The following is a 16,639-nucleotide window of genomic DNA, read 5'->3' as shown; positions in this document are numbered from 1 at the left end:
CTGAAAAGTGCTTTCTCCACCAAAATAGCTGTATAGCTTAAAATATACTTTATTCTTTTATTAATTTTTTTTGGATAGAAAGTACTTTTTTCTTTGTTTTTTATTTTTTTTGGACATCTTTAATTTAAAAATAGTAATAATATGCTTATTTTTTAATTTAAAAACTTAGTTTATCAAAATTAAATAAAATTGTTAATTTAAATTATATCCATTTAAATTTTTTATAAATATAAATTATTTAAATAAAGTTAGATTAATTAAAAAATAAAAACAAATAATTATTACCCACGGCACCCAACCCAATTCACTGGCTTCATAGTTCATATCCTACCACGCATTTGCTTCTGGTGTAATTTTTGTCATTGTTTTTTTTTTTTTTGGTTACTATTATTCTTTAGGTCCATATCATATGTTTTGCTTAGTTTATAACCTTATTAGCATCATATCGTATGGATCACACAATATTTAGACCAATTTTGCAAAACAAAATCCAAATACCATAGACCAAAAATATTCTTCGGGACACCAGACAAAAAGTTCGGAAGATTATTCATGGGATTACCAATTAATCATCCATTAACACTACTGACAATTCGGTGGACAATTTCTGCGAGTTCTGTGAATGCAGCAGCAGGTAGGGGTGAAAACAGGTCAGGCCAGGCCAGGCTTTACTCTTAACATGCTAGGCCTGTAATAGAATATATTGGCCTTAGCCTGGCCTGTAGCCTGGTATAGGCTTTTTAATGAGTACTGAGCCTGACCTGTTGTTAAATCTGGCCTGGCCTGAAGCCTGTCAATAGGCCTATTTTTTTAATAATAATTAAATTTAAGATATAATTTAATTTTTAAAATTATAAAATATAAAATAATAAATTTATGAATAATATTGATACAAAATACACATATATAATTAAAGAGACAAATGGTTGAGTGGATAAAGGTATTATTATAACATAGAAGACCCAAGTTCAAATCCTTCTAATAGCATTTTTACTAGTATAATAAAATTCTCTATATATATTTGCAGGCTCAGGCCGGCCTGACAGGCCCAACAGGCTATTTCAAAAGCCTAGGCCTGGCCTTTTAAAGAATATAGGCTTTTTTAATAGCCTAAGCCTGAGCCTATTTCTTATCAGGCCAGGCTAGGTCAGGCCAAACACAGGCCAGGCTGTAGGCCCTTGGCAGGCCGCCTGGCCTATTTCCACCCCTAACAGCAGGATATTTGGCAACGTCACAACACATGTCAACCTCTTTAATGTGACGCTACCAAATACCTTGCAATGTGTTGCTGCATTCACAAAACTCGTAAAAATTGTTCATCGAGTTGTCGGTAGTGTTAATGGATGATTAATGGGTAATTCCATGAATAATCTTCTGGACTTTTTGTCTGGTGTCACGAAGAATATTTTTGATCTATGGTATTTGGGTTTTATTTTGCAGAGCTGGTCTAAATATTATGTGATGCATACGATATAATACTAATAACGTTATAAACCAAGTAAGAAATATGATATAGATTTAAAGAATAATAATAACAACAACAAAAAAACAAAACAAAACAAAAAAATAATTACAAAAATTATACCACAAGCAAGTGCGTGGTAGGGTATGAACTATGAAACCAGTGAATTGGATGGGGTACGATGGGTAATAATTATTTTTGTTTTTATTTTTTAATTAATCTAACTTTATTTAAATAATTTAAATTTACAAAAAAATTAATTTAAAATTTAAATGGATGTAATTTAAATTAACAATTTTATGTAATTTTGATAAACTAAGTTTTTAAATTAAAAAATAAGCATATTATTACTATTTTTAAATTGAAGATGTTCAAAAAATAAAGATATCCAAAAAAAATAAAAAATAAAGGAAAAAGCACCTTCTATCCAAATAATAATAATAATAATAAAAGAATAAAGTACATTTTGAGTTATACAACTATTCTAATAGAAAAAGCACTTTTCAGATTTTCAACTCTTTCCAATTTTCAACGAAAATTTTGACAAATAAAATAATGATTGTCTAAATGTCTAACAAAAAATGCTTCATTAATTCATTTAAAAATTATAAATAAATATAGTATTATATATTCAATGAAAAATATACTCAATGAATAAATAAATAAATATAATATATAATATATAAATATACTACGATAATATTATATAATTGAGTCATTTTAATTAGTAACTAAGTTTAACTAAATTAATCTAATAACTTATGAGAAATATAAAAAAAATAATAATTAAATTTAATTATAAAAATAATTTATTCACGTTATTTTTAACACTTCTTTTTACATAGTTATTATTATTATTAAATAAGAACTAAGCCCAAGAAAAAGAGTTATAACACTGTCCTAATATATTTATTTTTTAAAAATAATTCAGCTACTAAAAATAATTACTCGGCCTAAATAATGCAAGTCTTTATCCATTCATTTGGTTTTTGTTATCTTCCCAACCGTTTTTATTATATTCCAATCACTAACAACATAAGCCCACCCACTTAACAAAAATTATTGGATTCAACACCCAAAAATCTAATAACTTAATTATCACCACATCACAATTACTGCTAATCTAATCTTGCATCAGTCAACATCAAATTGGCCCACAATACCTGCACTACCTGAACTTCTAGCAGGACTTGTCTCTTCTAATCAAGACCACTCGAACACGTGCCTCCATCAGAGGATATCCACCTCCTTTCCTCATATGCTGAAAAAATTTACCATCCTCACCATAGCACTGCCCCAATAAATATCAATTTTTCTAATGATTGAAGCGGTATTCGTTCTATCATAGTAGCAATGTAGCATACAGGAGTGTTAGTGGAACATGACCTCATATATTTCAATTCATTTTCAGATTTAGATGGGCCTAGCCCTTAACTAAAAGTTGGGTGTTCCAAAGAATCGATATCAATTCCAAATTTACCAAAAACGCCGGCAATTAAGAAATTCGGGTCGGGTTTTGCGGCCCACAAAAAAGATGCACGAATATTCATATCATAAGCATTTTAAAATTTATACTTCTCACAAATAAAAATAGTAGAGTTATTAATTTCGATTCATGGATAAATATTATAATACAGATAATTCACTTGACTATTCCTTTTTTATTTCTTCTTCAATGTCCCTTTTTTTTTCTCTTCAATGTCCTTTTTAATCTACTGGTAAGTGGAGGAAAAAAATTTCGTTAAGAAGGAGAAAGAACTAAGTTTTGGTTTCTATTTTTTTTATGAAAACCAACTTTCATCAAGTTGGATACTTTTAAGTTTTAAAATAACAATTTAACTTACTTTTTTATTTTATTATTTAATTTAATCTTTATAATTTTATCAAATTTATAATTAAATTTTTATATATTTTTAATTAGATTTGTATGCTATTTTAATTTTATAATTAGATATTTTTACGTAAAAATGTTAAAATTAATAAAATATTTTCTCTTAAAAAATATATAATTAAATATCTAATTAGATTTTTACTTGTGAATATATTCAATTAACTACTCTAATATTTTTTATACTAAAAAAATTATTATAAAATTTCAGCAATGTAAACATTTAATTAAAAAAATATATAAAAATTTAATTATAAATTTTGTGAAATTATAATACTAATATAATAATTAAATATTTATTATTAAACCAATAAAATAAAGGTGAAACCTCATTTACAGTCGACTTCACGTGAAATTGATTATTAAGAGTCGCTAGATGAAAATTTAGTCAAATTAGTCAAATTATTTAACAATTCTCAATTATCAACTTCACATTAAGTCGACTGCACCTGAATTTCCACCTAAAATAAATCATAGTTCAGAAGGCATGATATAATTTCTTACCGTTGAATAAGGTGTAGAGAGAACCAATATTACCGATTTCATCTTATGTATGTCCTCCCATGGGGACTCGAGATAAGGATGCCAAATGTGTGATGTATAGATAGACATTTTAGAAATGATGATTAGTATCGTTTACCGAACGCGAATGCCTTGCTGTAATGCTGTGTATACATTGAAACATAAATTGGGCGGCTAGATACAGTGGCGCTCAATAATAGTACCAGCTACTATACCAACCAATTGTTACATTGCCATAATCGTAGCGTTGTACTTGTTGTTCACGCACTTGTATAATCATAGAGCATATCAATGCACGCATCATCTACTAGAAATATTTATGATTTTTTATTCTTTTTATCTTTTTTTTAAAATAATTATATAAAAAATTAAAAAGTAAATGATTATAAATATTTTAATAACTTTTGTCAAAGTACTTTAGCACCCTATATATGTATGTATGTATTATGAGAAAGTATAGAAAGTTAATAAAATATCTGTACAATGTGTATAATGGAGTTTAGGGATGTTTGATTCAGTAGGATAGCAGATGTTTATTATTTTTGGTATTCAGATGGTTATTCTGAATAGTATGAGTGTATTGTATTTGAGAAATTAGTAATATTTTATCTTAGATGTTCGTTTTTTAACTCATATTAAACTAAATAAATAACCCATTATATACATGTACGTTATATAAATACTCTATTAACTTCTTAGCAGGATTCATCTATTATTATTGCTTTTTGGTAATAATCAAATATGAAAAGAGGCTATTATTGTCGCATCTAAAATAGTTATCATCACACTTCTTTTGTTTAATTTTTGTATATTCTTCTTAATATGTATGTATCCTTTATTAAATAAATTAGAAATGAAAAGAAGCAATTATTTGTGATATATAATTAAAAAAAATAGTATCATAACATCGTATAGGAATTTTATATTTAAAAAATTTAGAATTTTATTTTTGGAGAATTCCACTTAAAAGAAGTGATATCATAACAATTTAACATAACTTTTTTACAGTTTATGATTATAGCTTTTTTATTTGCCCTGAGGACGTGAGGTCAATTTTACCAATTAAATTCATATTTGATCTAATTCATTAATTTTAAATTTATCATTATGTTAATTTTTAAAATAAAGATATATAAACAATGTTTTGATTCTTAACTTAAAATTATTAAAATAAAAAATATTAAAATGTTATAATATCCACATGTATTTTAGATATTATATTATTTATTGTTTATAAAATTAAAATTATATTAGACATAAGACATCAATTATTAATATTGTTTTTTTATTCAACCATTATTTAGTTTTTAAGAAACATGGATATGTTCATTGAATATTATTACAATTTTTTGAGCATCTTTATTTACCTATTTAATTTATAATTGTAATAGTATTTTTAAAACAATAATGATAGTAATACTGATTTTATTTTATTTTTAGTAATAATTAGATTAAATACATCTCCCTATATTATATATTAGCTTCATTCAAACGAAATAGACAGACAAATGAAAACAAGAAGAAGGTAGTTATAACTCGTAGAGTTGTGAAGAAAGGATAATAGAAAAAATTAAATTAAATTAATAAAGTGTGACAATAAGTATGACAATAACCTCTCTAAAAATTGTATGTAAAATCTACAAATGAGGAAATCCAATAATCCATAATGCCGACAAGTAATCTAATATGTTCATAATAAATTCAGCCTGTAAGAGGAAAGAACACATTTTTAATTTAATAAACGTGTAATGCTTTCCTTTCTTTAATACTAATAATGAATAGTCAATAATACTATGAATCAATTCTCTTACGAAAGCTAATCACTGTTGGCATGATTTTCTCCGCATAATGGTTTGGTTGAGGTGGAAAATTATTTTCACCTTCACTTTTTGAATAGTTTTTTTTTTTATATTTTTTCATAGTACTATTTATAAAATATAATTAAATTATATTTTATTTTTTAAAATAAAATTTAAAATTTAAATAATTTAAATTCAAATTAAAAAAATAAAAAAATTAATAGGACCTACCAACCTACCGATTTTTTTCTTTCTAATGTTAAAAAAATTATTTTCTCTTTATATTTTAATATTATTTTTTTAATTTTTTTAATATATTTTATAATACAAAAATAAAATTATTTTTTTATAACATTTCTTTTCTTTTCATCCATCACATTTAAAGAAAATAAAAATTTATTCAATTTTTTTTCTCTATTTCTTTTCATTTAATCAAACATGGTCTTAGAGAATAGATTCTTTCAATTTGTTTTTTGTTTTTTTTTATAAAATATAATTTTTTATCATATATTTTTTAAGTGAGACAAAAAATATATAAAAAATATTAAATAATAAAAGTTATAATTTATAAAAAAATTAAAAATAAAAAATTTGAGAGAATCTCATTCTTAATTTTAGCTTGGTTGCCGCGCCAAGTGTTCCCTATAAATTTTGGTGACTCCACAATAATAATCCACACAAGCCAACTAAAGAACTAAAGTATCCCAATTGTAAGAGCCAAGGTAACAAATCAAAGAAGAAAAGAGTAGCCATATCATTAGCAATGTCTATGCAAAGGTAACCCATGATGATCAACACATATTTCTTTCAAAATATCTTCTCTATAATATTTTATGCTTTATACATCTATTCTGAATCATGTAGACTGGTATTTAGTTTGACAAAGTTTGAAGGTGTTCTTTGTTTTCTGGTAGTCATCTGATATTTTCAATTAATATTGTTTGTGATTGATATTATCCCTAATGTTAAGAATCCTCGTAATGTAACTTAGTTATGTTTGAATAAGGGAAACAATTAACAAATGATAACTTATTTTTTTATTAATAATGTTAAGAAAACAAAAAACAGTCTAAATTTATCTTTATTTAACATTCATTAATTAAAATAATTAATGAATAATAAACAAAATAATTTCTAGTTAATTTTAACTAAATTTTTTTTGTTATCAAATATTTTTATTTTCTTATATACTTGTTCACATAACAAATGATAACTTATTTTCTAGGATTATTCTATTTTTTTATTAAATAAAATTAATAAAAATTTAATTACAAACGTTTATTTATCAATATAAAGATTCAATTTCGAAGTCTTAAACCGAAAGAATTTTATTAAAAATTAAAGAGTAATTAAATATTTATTGAATGCAATACAAAAACTATTCTATTAAAAAATTTAGTTATTATGTATTATATATATATATATATATTAGTTTATGTATTTTTTTAATAAAATAATTAATTATCGAAATAATTAAAATAGAATAATTTTATTTTTATATTATTATAATTTAAATGTTTTATAAATACCAAATATATATTGTGACTTATTAATAGCTAACTAAAATATGTTAGTGTTCAAGTAGTTCAAGTGAGCACACAAAAAATTGCTCCTAGCTAGAAACATTTATCTTTGTAGATATAATCATTCAAGTTGGTATGATTTTTAGGTTGGAAGGAAAGGTGGCAATTGTGACCGGTGGAGCGAGTGGAATGGGAGCAGAAACAGTGAAACTATTTGCCAAACATGGAGCATGCGTGGTTATAGCAGATATTCAAGATGACCTCGGTAAACAGGTTGCAACTTCCATTGGTACAGACAAGGTGAGTTACCGCCATTGCGACGTTAGAGACGAGAAACAAGTTGAAGAAACCGTAGCTTTCACCGTAGAAAAATACGGTGGCCTAGATATCATGTTCAGCAACGCCGGAGTTGCAGGTTCTCAAAGTAACGTCCTTGATTTGGATTTGAATGATTTTGACAACACGATTGCAGTTAATCTGCGTGGATATGCAGTGTGCATCAAGCACGCTGCACGTGTCATGGTTGCAAGAAAGACACGTGGCTCCATAATATGCACCGCGAGTACGGTTGCAACGGTTTCTGTTGGAGGTTTTGATGGTAAGGGTTACGTTGCATCCAAGAGTGGTATTTTGGGGCTTGTGCGTTCAACTTGTGGTGACCTTGGAGAATTTGGGATTAGGGTTAATTCAATTTCACCCTATCTTGTAGCTACCCCACTCGCAACTAGAGTTCTGAATATGGATGCTAGTGAAGTTGAAGAGATTGCTGTTGCTGGTGCAAATTTGAAGGGGATTGTGTTGAGGCCGATCCATATTGCTCAAGCGGCTTTGTTTCTTGCTTCTGATGAATCTGCTTATATCAGTGGGCACGACATGGTCGTTGATGGAGGTTTCGTGGGCGTTAATAAAACTTTTGATTTCATCCTAAAAGAAGAAGCTGCAAAAAACTAAGCAAATTAAATGAAAGATCAGATCAGATCGCAGTGTGTGTTGATGTTTCAGTATTATTGTATTATGATTATGGTTGTGCGTTGTGTGATTGCCACAATAAAGTAATATATCGATGCAGATATATAGAAAAATAGATCATGAAATAAATTGAGATCATATTGTTCTGATCTCCCATATAGTTTCATGAATAAGTAAACATCACATGTTGTATGATTGTATCAACAGTGTGTTTGTTGAATTCAGTTGTCCCATGCCTTTGATTGAGAAAGAGGTACTACGAAATGCTATGTTTTTTCTTTATTTCTGAAAGCAAATAAATATTTTTACTCTACATCATTCATTTAATTCCATCTGAATTTACTAACATGAAAGGCAATTAATGGATCAGAGGATTGACTTGCAAAACAAGTGACTGTTGAAATTTTGTAATTATTGGATCTAAAATTTAGTCGATCTAAAATCGCAATCAAGTCATGATGGGAAGATGGACCTTTCTTCCACTCATTCCCGTCCACCAATAAGGATGGAAATTGTGTGGTCATTATTTCAGAATTGAATTTTCAATGAATACAACCATTATTATTACTCTCAACAAACAAGTGCGAAGCTATTCAAGTAGTACCTAAACTCTTATGTACCCAAATTCTAATCACCACTCGCTTTTATTTAATCAGAGTATTCATGAAATAACTAGCAGGACGCCTTCAACTTTTGCTTCTGCCAACAAGAGTTTCGGAATTGTAAGCCAGGTTTGCACATCAAAGCAGCGAAGCCATATTAATATCAATGTCTAAGCAAAGGTAATTCTTAATAGGAAAAGTCTAGGGCCAGCAATTTTATTAAATTTTGGCCAGCATGTAACTAGCAGAGAAAAGTGAGTCATTGGATGAAATCTTACACCAATCTCACACCATCAAATCATTGATGGCTAGTTGATGGCTACCAATCACAAAAGTTACTGGCCCTAGCATTGCTCCTCTTAATATATATGACTGCACATATTTTTATTAGAAGCAAGTTGATCAAGCCACCGCTATACTACTTTCAGCGTTTTACTGCCAATTTAATTCCTTAGTGACTAGAAAATAGTATGTTATATGAGTGAATTGTGTGAATGAAAGATGTTGGACCAATTAATAGTAGATTTAATTTTAGCTTCTTAATCATACCTTGATGCAAATCTGCTTGATTTTTAGGTTGGAAGGCAAGGTTGCAATTGTGACGGGGGGAGCAAGTGGAATAGGAGCAGAAGCAGCGAGGTTATTTGTGGAAAACGGTGCACTTGTTGTTATAGCAGATGTTAACGATGAATTGGGGCTTCAAGTTGCAAGTTCCATTGGCGTAGACAAGGTGAGTTACCATCACTGCGACGTTAGAGACGAGAAACAAGTTGAGAAAACCGTTGCTTTCGCCATGGATAAGTACGGAAGCTTAGACATCATGTTCAGCAACGCTGGAGTTACCGGCTCTTTCGGTAACATACTTGATTTGGATTTGAATGACTTTGATAACACAGTAGCTGTGAATGTTCGTGGAGCAGCAGCGTGTATTAAGCACTCGGCACGTGTCATGGTGGAAAGAAAGACACGTGGCTCCATAATATGCACAGCTAGTATAGCTTCTGTGGTTGCACTTGGTGGCGATTCAGCAGGTCATGGTTATAACACATCCAAACATGGTCTTGTGGGTCTTGTGCGTTCGGCGTGTGGTGAGCTTGGAGCTTATGGGATTAGGGTCAATTCGATTTCACCTTATGTTATGGCCACACCTTTGGCATGTGAAGTTCTTGGTATGGAAGCAAGCGAAGTTGAAAGTGCTAGTGTTGCTGGTGCCAATTTGCAGGGGATTGTGTTGAAGCCAATTCATGTTGCACAAACTGCTTTGTTTCTTGCTTCTGATGAATCTGCTTATATTAGTGGACACAATTTGGTCGTTGACGGAGGTTTGTTAGCCGTTAATAGCCCTGTTTCAAAAAGTAAATGAAAATCTCGTAATATATATATCAACATCAGTAACTAAAATTAATCATTGTGTACTCATATATTATTTAATTTATTTTTAAGGTGTATTTTATATTTTAATATATATTTTATATTAAAAATTAATTTTAGTAGTTAATTTTAATTTATATTTAATATAATTATATATAATGTGGTTAATTTATATGTTTATTGATTTTTTGCTTCTTTACCTCCAAATCTAGCAAGCTGAGTTATATTTAATTATATTTAATATACGATTAAACTAAAACACCTTACAATAGTAGAAATAGAGATAGCAATAGGGCTTTATGGGCAGAGTTCTCCCACTTCTATTTTCATTTAGTAAAATACTTTTTCTTACTGTATTTTGGTTTTGAATTTTCATTTATTTTTTTTCGAGGTGGATACTCTTAATTTTTCTTTTTTTGAAAAAAAAAACATATTTTTAATAAACTCTAACACAATTCAATTAAATATACCAAACTAAAACAATTTAACATAAGTAACATGCACACAAAATTTTCTAACATACAAATTAATAAAATAAATAAGTTTTTAACAAGGAGAGAGGAGAGGCGAAGATGAAATTTGGCGAGGAGAGGAGAGACTATTATATTCTGTGAGCTAATATTATAATTAAAAAAATAGTTATTATGACAAAAATAAAAATTGTCAATCAAATAATGAGATTATTTCAGTTCAATTATGTAAAAAAAAAAATAAAAAAATCACAATATAAATTTATTCAGATATTATTTATAATAAAATATTACTATTGCAGCATAAATTAAATAAAAGAAAATATCCGACACTCTTTAGGAAGAATCTTTACATATGTTTATTCTATGTATACACACATGCAGTGCAGAAGAGCAAACAAAGTCTAGTGTGAGAATGGCGCAAGAGAGGCAATAATGGAGGGAGGAGGTTGTATGTCGCGCATTTGATATTTTTGAGTAATCGAGTAGAGGTTGAGAAGAGGAGAAGGACGACTACAGAAATAACGAATATAGTTCAATAGATGAAAATTTGGAATGTATAGAGAAAATAATATTTTGTTGGAGGTTATGAGCGTAATATTACTTAACTGATAGCAAGGTATAATTATTAACATGATTAATTTTCATATATAGAGATAAAAAAAATACACAAGTAGAAAATTACTTATTATTGACGAATTTTTAGATAAATTTATTTTTTATTATAGACGAATTTTTAGTTACCAACAAAATTATTTACCGACAAATTTTTTTTCGGTTGATAATATATCGATAGATTTTTTTCATTATCAACAGATTTTTTTCGATAATCGTTCCATCTATTTCACTAAAAAACATCAAATTTTCTGACAGATTTTTCATGGATAACTATTGGCAGATTTTTTGACAAATTTTTTGTTAGTAACTAGTATCAGATTTTTCGACAATTTTTTTGTCGGTAATTGAAGTCTTGAAAAGCATTCCAAACTTTGAATACAAACGAATTTTTTGTCTGTAAATCCATTAGTAAGATAAAACAGAATTTTTTTAAATTTTCTAATTGCAAAATATACATGTGTTCATACAAAATAAATATAAATTTAATGAATACAAATTTTTATCTAACTTGTATTTGAACATATATAATATTTCAAAAGATAAACAAGTTTATCGTATTATAATAAACAAACAAGTCAATATATCCAAAACATAAACAAAGTGTATTGTTACATCAACTATAATCCTCATTATATTGTTCAACAATACTAAAACTATCGGCTATAGTCGTCAGTATCATCTTCATCCTCATCATCATCATAGTCCTCATCCGAAAAGATTGAAGATGACGGCAACGATAACAACAGTAGTGAAACAACACTAAAACTACTTGACGCTCTAACCTTCTTGTAATAACTAACATAAAGCTCCTTCCATGTCTTCTATTTCAACTTTTCCTTCTTGGCCTTTAAAATAATTACTCTATATAAAAAATCTTGTTACAAGTGAAACTTAGTTTGTTCAACAGTTATTTAGTAGTACCATGATTAGTTGATTGCGTATATTACGTATAAGGACCAATGGGGATTTTATCAAAGAAACGCAATTAATCACAGATATTGAGAATCCTTCATCTTTCAACAACAAAGCTAAAAGTGCATCAAACAACACATAATCAGATGGAATGGATTGATTAATATATTTGAAAAGGATAGAACTACTATTGTTCATATAATTCTTCATACCACATGCCAATCTTCCACCAGCATTTCCAGTGCTCAAGCTGAGTTCCTTCGCACCAGCAAAAGCATAAGTAAAATGCAAATTAGACTAAAGTAAAACCAATCTATCAGTTTCTTTCTGCTTCTGGATTTCGAGCATGTAACACTGTTTCTTGAAACTTGACCATAATGGCTGCATGTAATAATAGCACCATTTATATCAACAAACTAAGCTAGTCACCATAATAGGCCTAACTACTATAAGATTCTACTAAAATTATTTATTCAAGCATTAAATATTTTATTCTTAAAAACAAAATTCTACTAGAGAAGATAAATAAAAAAAGTACTTTAAAAGAAAATTATATGAACTAGGATTTGCTAGGATCAAACCTCTGCTTGGGCTATAGCATCGGGCTTAATCCAACGACTCCAAAAGCTTTCATCATCTTCATCATTACAAAAATTGGCCACCTGAAAACAAGAAAATTAAACGGTTGAAATACCTAAGTAATTTACCAACCTGTGAAATGATTTTAATCCTTAATAAAATCAAAAAGAAAAACATGATCAGGAAGTGTCAAAGAGATTAATTGAAATCACTGGACAAGGTTAAGTAAAACAAGAAGCATAAAGTGTAGCATACCAGCAACATCTCATAAGGTTAAGTAATGCATACCATTGCAACCTCTAAGCCCCCACCCAAGGCCAGGCCATCAATGGCAGCAACAGAGGGTTTCCTTGAAGCTGAATGAGGAAGTTTGTGAATTCAACATATCAGAAACTGTCAAATGAATGGTGAATACGAAATTTGACAATAATTGTGTACGTTCTACATTATCAGTGATGATTTCTATTGATACGCATCCAGGTTTTGGACACTCTTTATGGAGGAGACAGAGTCAGAAAATCAGTATAAACATCATAATAGAAAGACCCATGAAAAATAAAAGAAAAAAAAAACTAAAGTTAGTACATTTTGCTGCTTGAATTCCAGAGCCCATTAATCCTCCTCCAATGATTGCAACCTTCTTAACTTTCCTTAGAACCAGACCACGATCAGTGATCCCAGGTACCTATCCAAACCAAGACATGTTTAAGCAGAAGATGTTATCAGTGAAAACAACGAAAGCACTAGCACCTTGGGAATTGGATATTTCATATATAATAGCATTTATATAGAAATCAAGTATGTGCATCAGGGTAGCTAATCTTGGTTCAAAACATTATTCATCGCCATATTACCTTCTTAGGGTAATCAGAAATACAAAGCCTCAAAACGACTGATTAAGACATGTATTGTAGAACAGAAAAATAAGCATGAAGTCAACACACAATTTCAACCAACCTTGGTTGTTCCTCTTTGAGCAAAGAATATATGAACCAGGCTTTTGCATGTATCCAAACTGAAAGGTATAGTGAATTTTCGAATTCCATTCTGTAGAACTGCAATAATAACAGGAAAATTGAGAAGTTCTTTTGTGAGGTTGTGACTTCTTTTCTTTTCAATAAACATTAAAGAAAAAAATGAGCCAAGTTAAACAAGCTATTGTAGAAAAGCTAGCAATTGACAAACTTTATCCTGAGAACTTTGAAAGCAAGTTGGAGAAACCTGAGTTGGTTCATGATGTTCAATACCAGTAAAACAAATCAATTATTCAACAGAGAATATTCAAAATTTTTAATAACCATGCTTCAATTTATAATATAAAGCTAGCAAATGAATCACAATCTTTTAATAACAGGCACAGCATTGCATGCAAGAGTCATATACCTTTTTAAGATCAGCCAGAATCAGTGGGCTCCCAGTTCTGCATATGACTGACGTTCCTTTGAAATCAAACTCCATTTTTGCAATGTCAAACTCCATTTCTTCTTTGTGTCGCTCAGCCATCACTACAACAGTTCCTCCACCCAGGCTCTCATTGGCTATGGCAAGTTGATTTAGTAATGAACCCTGCACACCCAATCATATTATTGTGGTTCAGATGCATGACAAATTAAAAGATCCAAATGGAGATGCACAAAATCTTGATAAAAATAAATAAATAAATAAACAGCTGACATATGTTTGAATTCTTTCGTTTTTAATGAATAATTCATTGGCAGATAGTAATTCCGGAATCTTACCAATTTATCACTCCAGCCAAGAATTAAAGTATGATTTTGCTCAACTACCTCACGTTTTCCTTTCCTCAGTGAGTCGAACTTCTCAGAAATGGCACGCAAGTCATGACGGTTGAAATGTAATTATTGGATCCAAAATTTACTGGATCTAAAATCGCACCCAAGTCATGATGGAATATGGACCTTTCTTCCCCTCATGTCCGTCCACCAATAAGGATAGAAATTGTGTGGTCAATATTTCAGAATTGATTTTTGAATGAATACAAAATACATTATTACTCTCAACAAACACGTGCGAAGCTATTCGAACAGTAACTAAACTCTTACGTACCCAAATTCTAATCGCCACTGGCTTTTATTTAATCAGAGTATTGATGAAATAACTAGCAGGACGCCTTCAGCTTTTGCCTCTGTCAACAAAAGTTTCTCAATTGTAAGCCAGGTTTCCACATCAAAGCAGCGAAGCCATATTAATATCAATGTCTAAGCAAAGGTAATTCTTAATTAATTCTTAATATGACTGCACATATTTTTATTAGAAGCAAGTTGATCAAGCCACCGCTATACTACTTTCAGCGTTTTACTGCCAATTTTATTCCTTAGTGACTTAGAAAATAGTATGTTATATGAGTGGATTATGTGAACAAGTGATGTTGGACCAATTAATAGTATATTTAGTTTAGTTTCTTAATCATACCTTGATGCAAATCTGCTTGATTTTTAGGTTGGAAGGCAAGGTTGCAATTGTGACCGGGGGAGCAAGTGGAATAGGAGCAGAAGCAGCGACGTTATTTGTGGAAAACGGTGCACTTGTCGTTATAGCAGATGTTAACGATGAATTAGGGCTTCAAGTTGCAAGTTCCATTGGCGTAGAAAAGGTGAGTTACCATCACTGCGACGTTAGAGACGAGAAACAAGTTGAAGAAACCGTTGCTTTCGCTATCAAGAAATATGGAAGCCTAGATATCATGTTCAGTAACGCTGGAATTGCAGGCTCTTTCTATAACATACTTGATTTGGATTTGAATGACTTTGATAATACAATAGCTGTGAATGTTCGTGGAGCAGCGGCGTGTATTAAACACGCGGCACGTGTCATGGTGGAACGAAAGACACGTGGCTCCATAATTTGCACTGCCAGTACAGCTTCTGTGGTTGCACTTTGTGGCGATTCAGCTCCTTATGGTTATAACACATCCAAACATGGTCTTTTGGGTCTTGTGCGTTCGGCGTGTGGTGAGCTTGGAGCTTATGGGATTAGGGTCAATTCGATTTCACCTTCTTACGTGGCCACACCTTTGGCATGTGAAGCTCTTGGTATGGAAGCAAGCGAAGTTGAAAGTGCTGTTGTTGCCGGTGCCAATTTGCAGGGGATTGTGTTGAAGCCAATTCATGTTGCACAAACGGCTTTGTTTCTTGCTTCTGATGAATCTGCTTATATTAGTGGACACAATTTGGTCGTTGACGGAGGTTTGTTAGCCGTTAATAGCCCTGTTTCAAAAAAGTAAATGAAAATCTCGCAATATGCCTATATATATATATATATATATATATATATATATATATATAGAGAGAGAGAGAGAGAGAGAGTGTTCCGTGAAAGCAAATTTTGTGATTTGTAATAATCAATTAGTCATTATTAATATTTTTAATGGTGTAAAATTATATTTAATAGTGTAGAATTACTTATTTTTATTTTATTGATTAAGTATTGACCAAATTTTAATAAAAATATTCACCACTTAAATTTTATATATATATATATATATATATATATATATATATTAAAAAATTTATCTAACAAAAATGCTATTTTGATATAAAATAGTTACTATATAATAAAAATGTACTCGTGTTGTTTAATTTATTTTTAACGTATATTTTATTATTTTATATTATAAAATATATTTTATATTAATAATTAATTTTAGCGACTAATTTTAATATATAACTAATATGATTGTCTATACAATGTGGTTAATTTACATGTTTATTATTTGTTTTGCATCTCCACCTCCAATTCTTTGAATCTAGCAAACTAAGTTACATTTAATTATATAAAAAGTATAGGAGTAAGTATTTTTATTAAAATTTAGTCAATACTTAATTATTAAAAGAAAAATAAATAATTTTATATTATTAGATATAATTTTATACTATTAAAAATATTAATCATAGCTAATTAATA

General features: G+C 29.4%; 3 protein-coding genes across 3 annotated transcripts; all 3 read left to right on the top strand.

Moving 5' to 3' along the window:
- The first annotated feature begins 6,335 nt into the window (after positions 1-6,335).
- Positions 6,336-8,445, top strand: LOC130932620 (short-chain dehydrogenase reductase 3b-like). Its single transcript, XM_057861977.1, has 2 exons — positions 6,336-6,448; positions 7,341-8,445. Exons 1-2 carry the CDS (start codon positions 6,435-6,437, stop codon positions 8,143-8,145), a joined length of 819 nt encoding a protein of 272 aa, XP_057717960.1. The 5' UTR covers positions 6,336-6,434; the 3' UTR covers positions 8,146-8,445.
- Positions 8,446-8,544: 99 nt separating this feature from the next.
- On the top strand, positions 8,545-10,264 carry LOC130932622 (short-chain dehydrogenase reductase 3b-like). Its single transcript, XM_057861978.1, has 2 exons — positions 8,545-8,945; positions 9,342-10,264. The coding sequence occupies exons 1-2, from the start codon at positions 8,932-8,934 to the stop codon at positions 10,126-10,128; spliced, it is 801 nt and encodes a 266-aa protein (XP_057717961.1). The 5' UTR covers positions 8,545-8,931; the 3' UTR covers positions 10,129-10,264.
- A 4,489-nt stretch (positions 10,265-14,753) lies between these two features.
- Positions 14,754-16,119, top strand: LOC130932877 (short-chain dehydrogenase reductase 3b-like). Its single transcript, XM_057862335.1, has 2 exons — positions 14,754-14,944; positions 15,176-16,119. Exons 1-2 carry the CDS (start codon positions 14,931-14,933, stop codon positions 15,957-15,959), a joined length of 798 nt encoding a protein of 265 aa, XP_057718318.1. The 5' UTR covers positions 14,754-14,930; the 3' UTR covers positions 15,960-16,119.
- Positions 16,120-16,639: the final 520 nt, after the last annotated feature.

Source organism: Arachis stenosperma, chromosome 6 (assembly GCF_014773155.1).
Source record: "Arachis stenosperma cultivar V10309 chromosome 6, arast.V10309.gnm1.PFL2, whole genome shotgun sequence".
Taxonomy (NCBI): Eukaryota; Viridiplantae; Streptophyta; class Magnoliopsida; order Fabales; family Fabaceae; genus Arachis; species Arachis stenosperma.
This window is presented reverse-complemented; position numbering and strand designations above follow the sequence as displayed.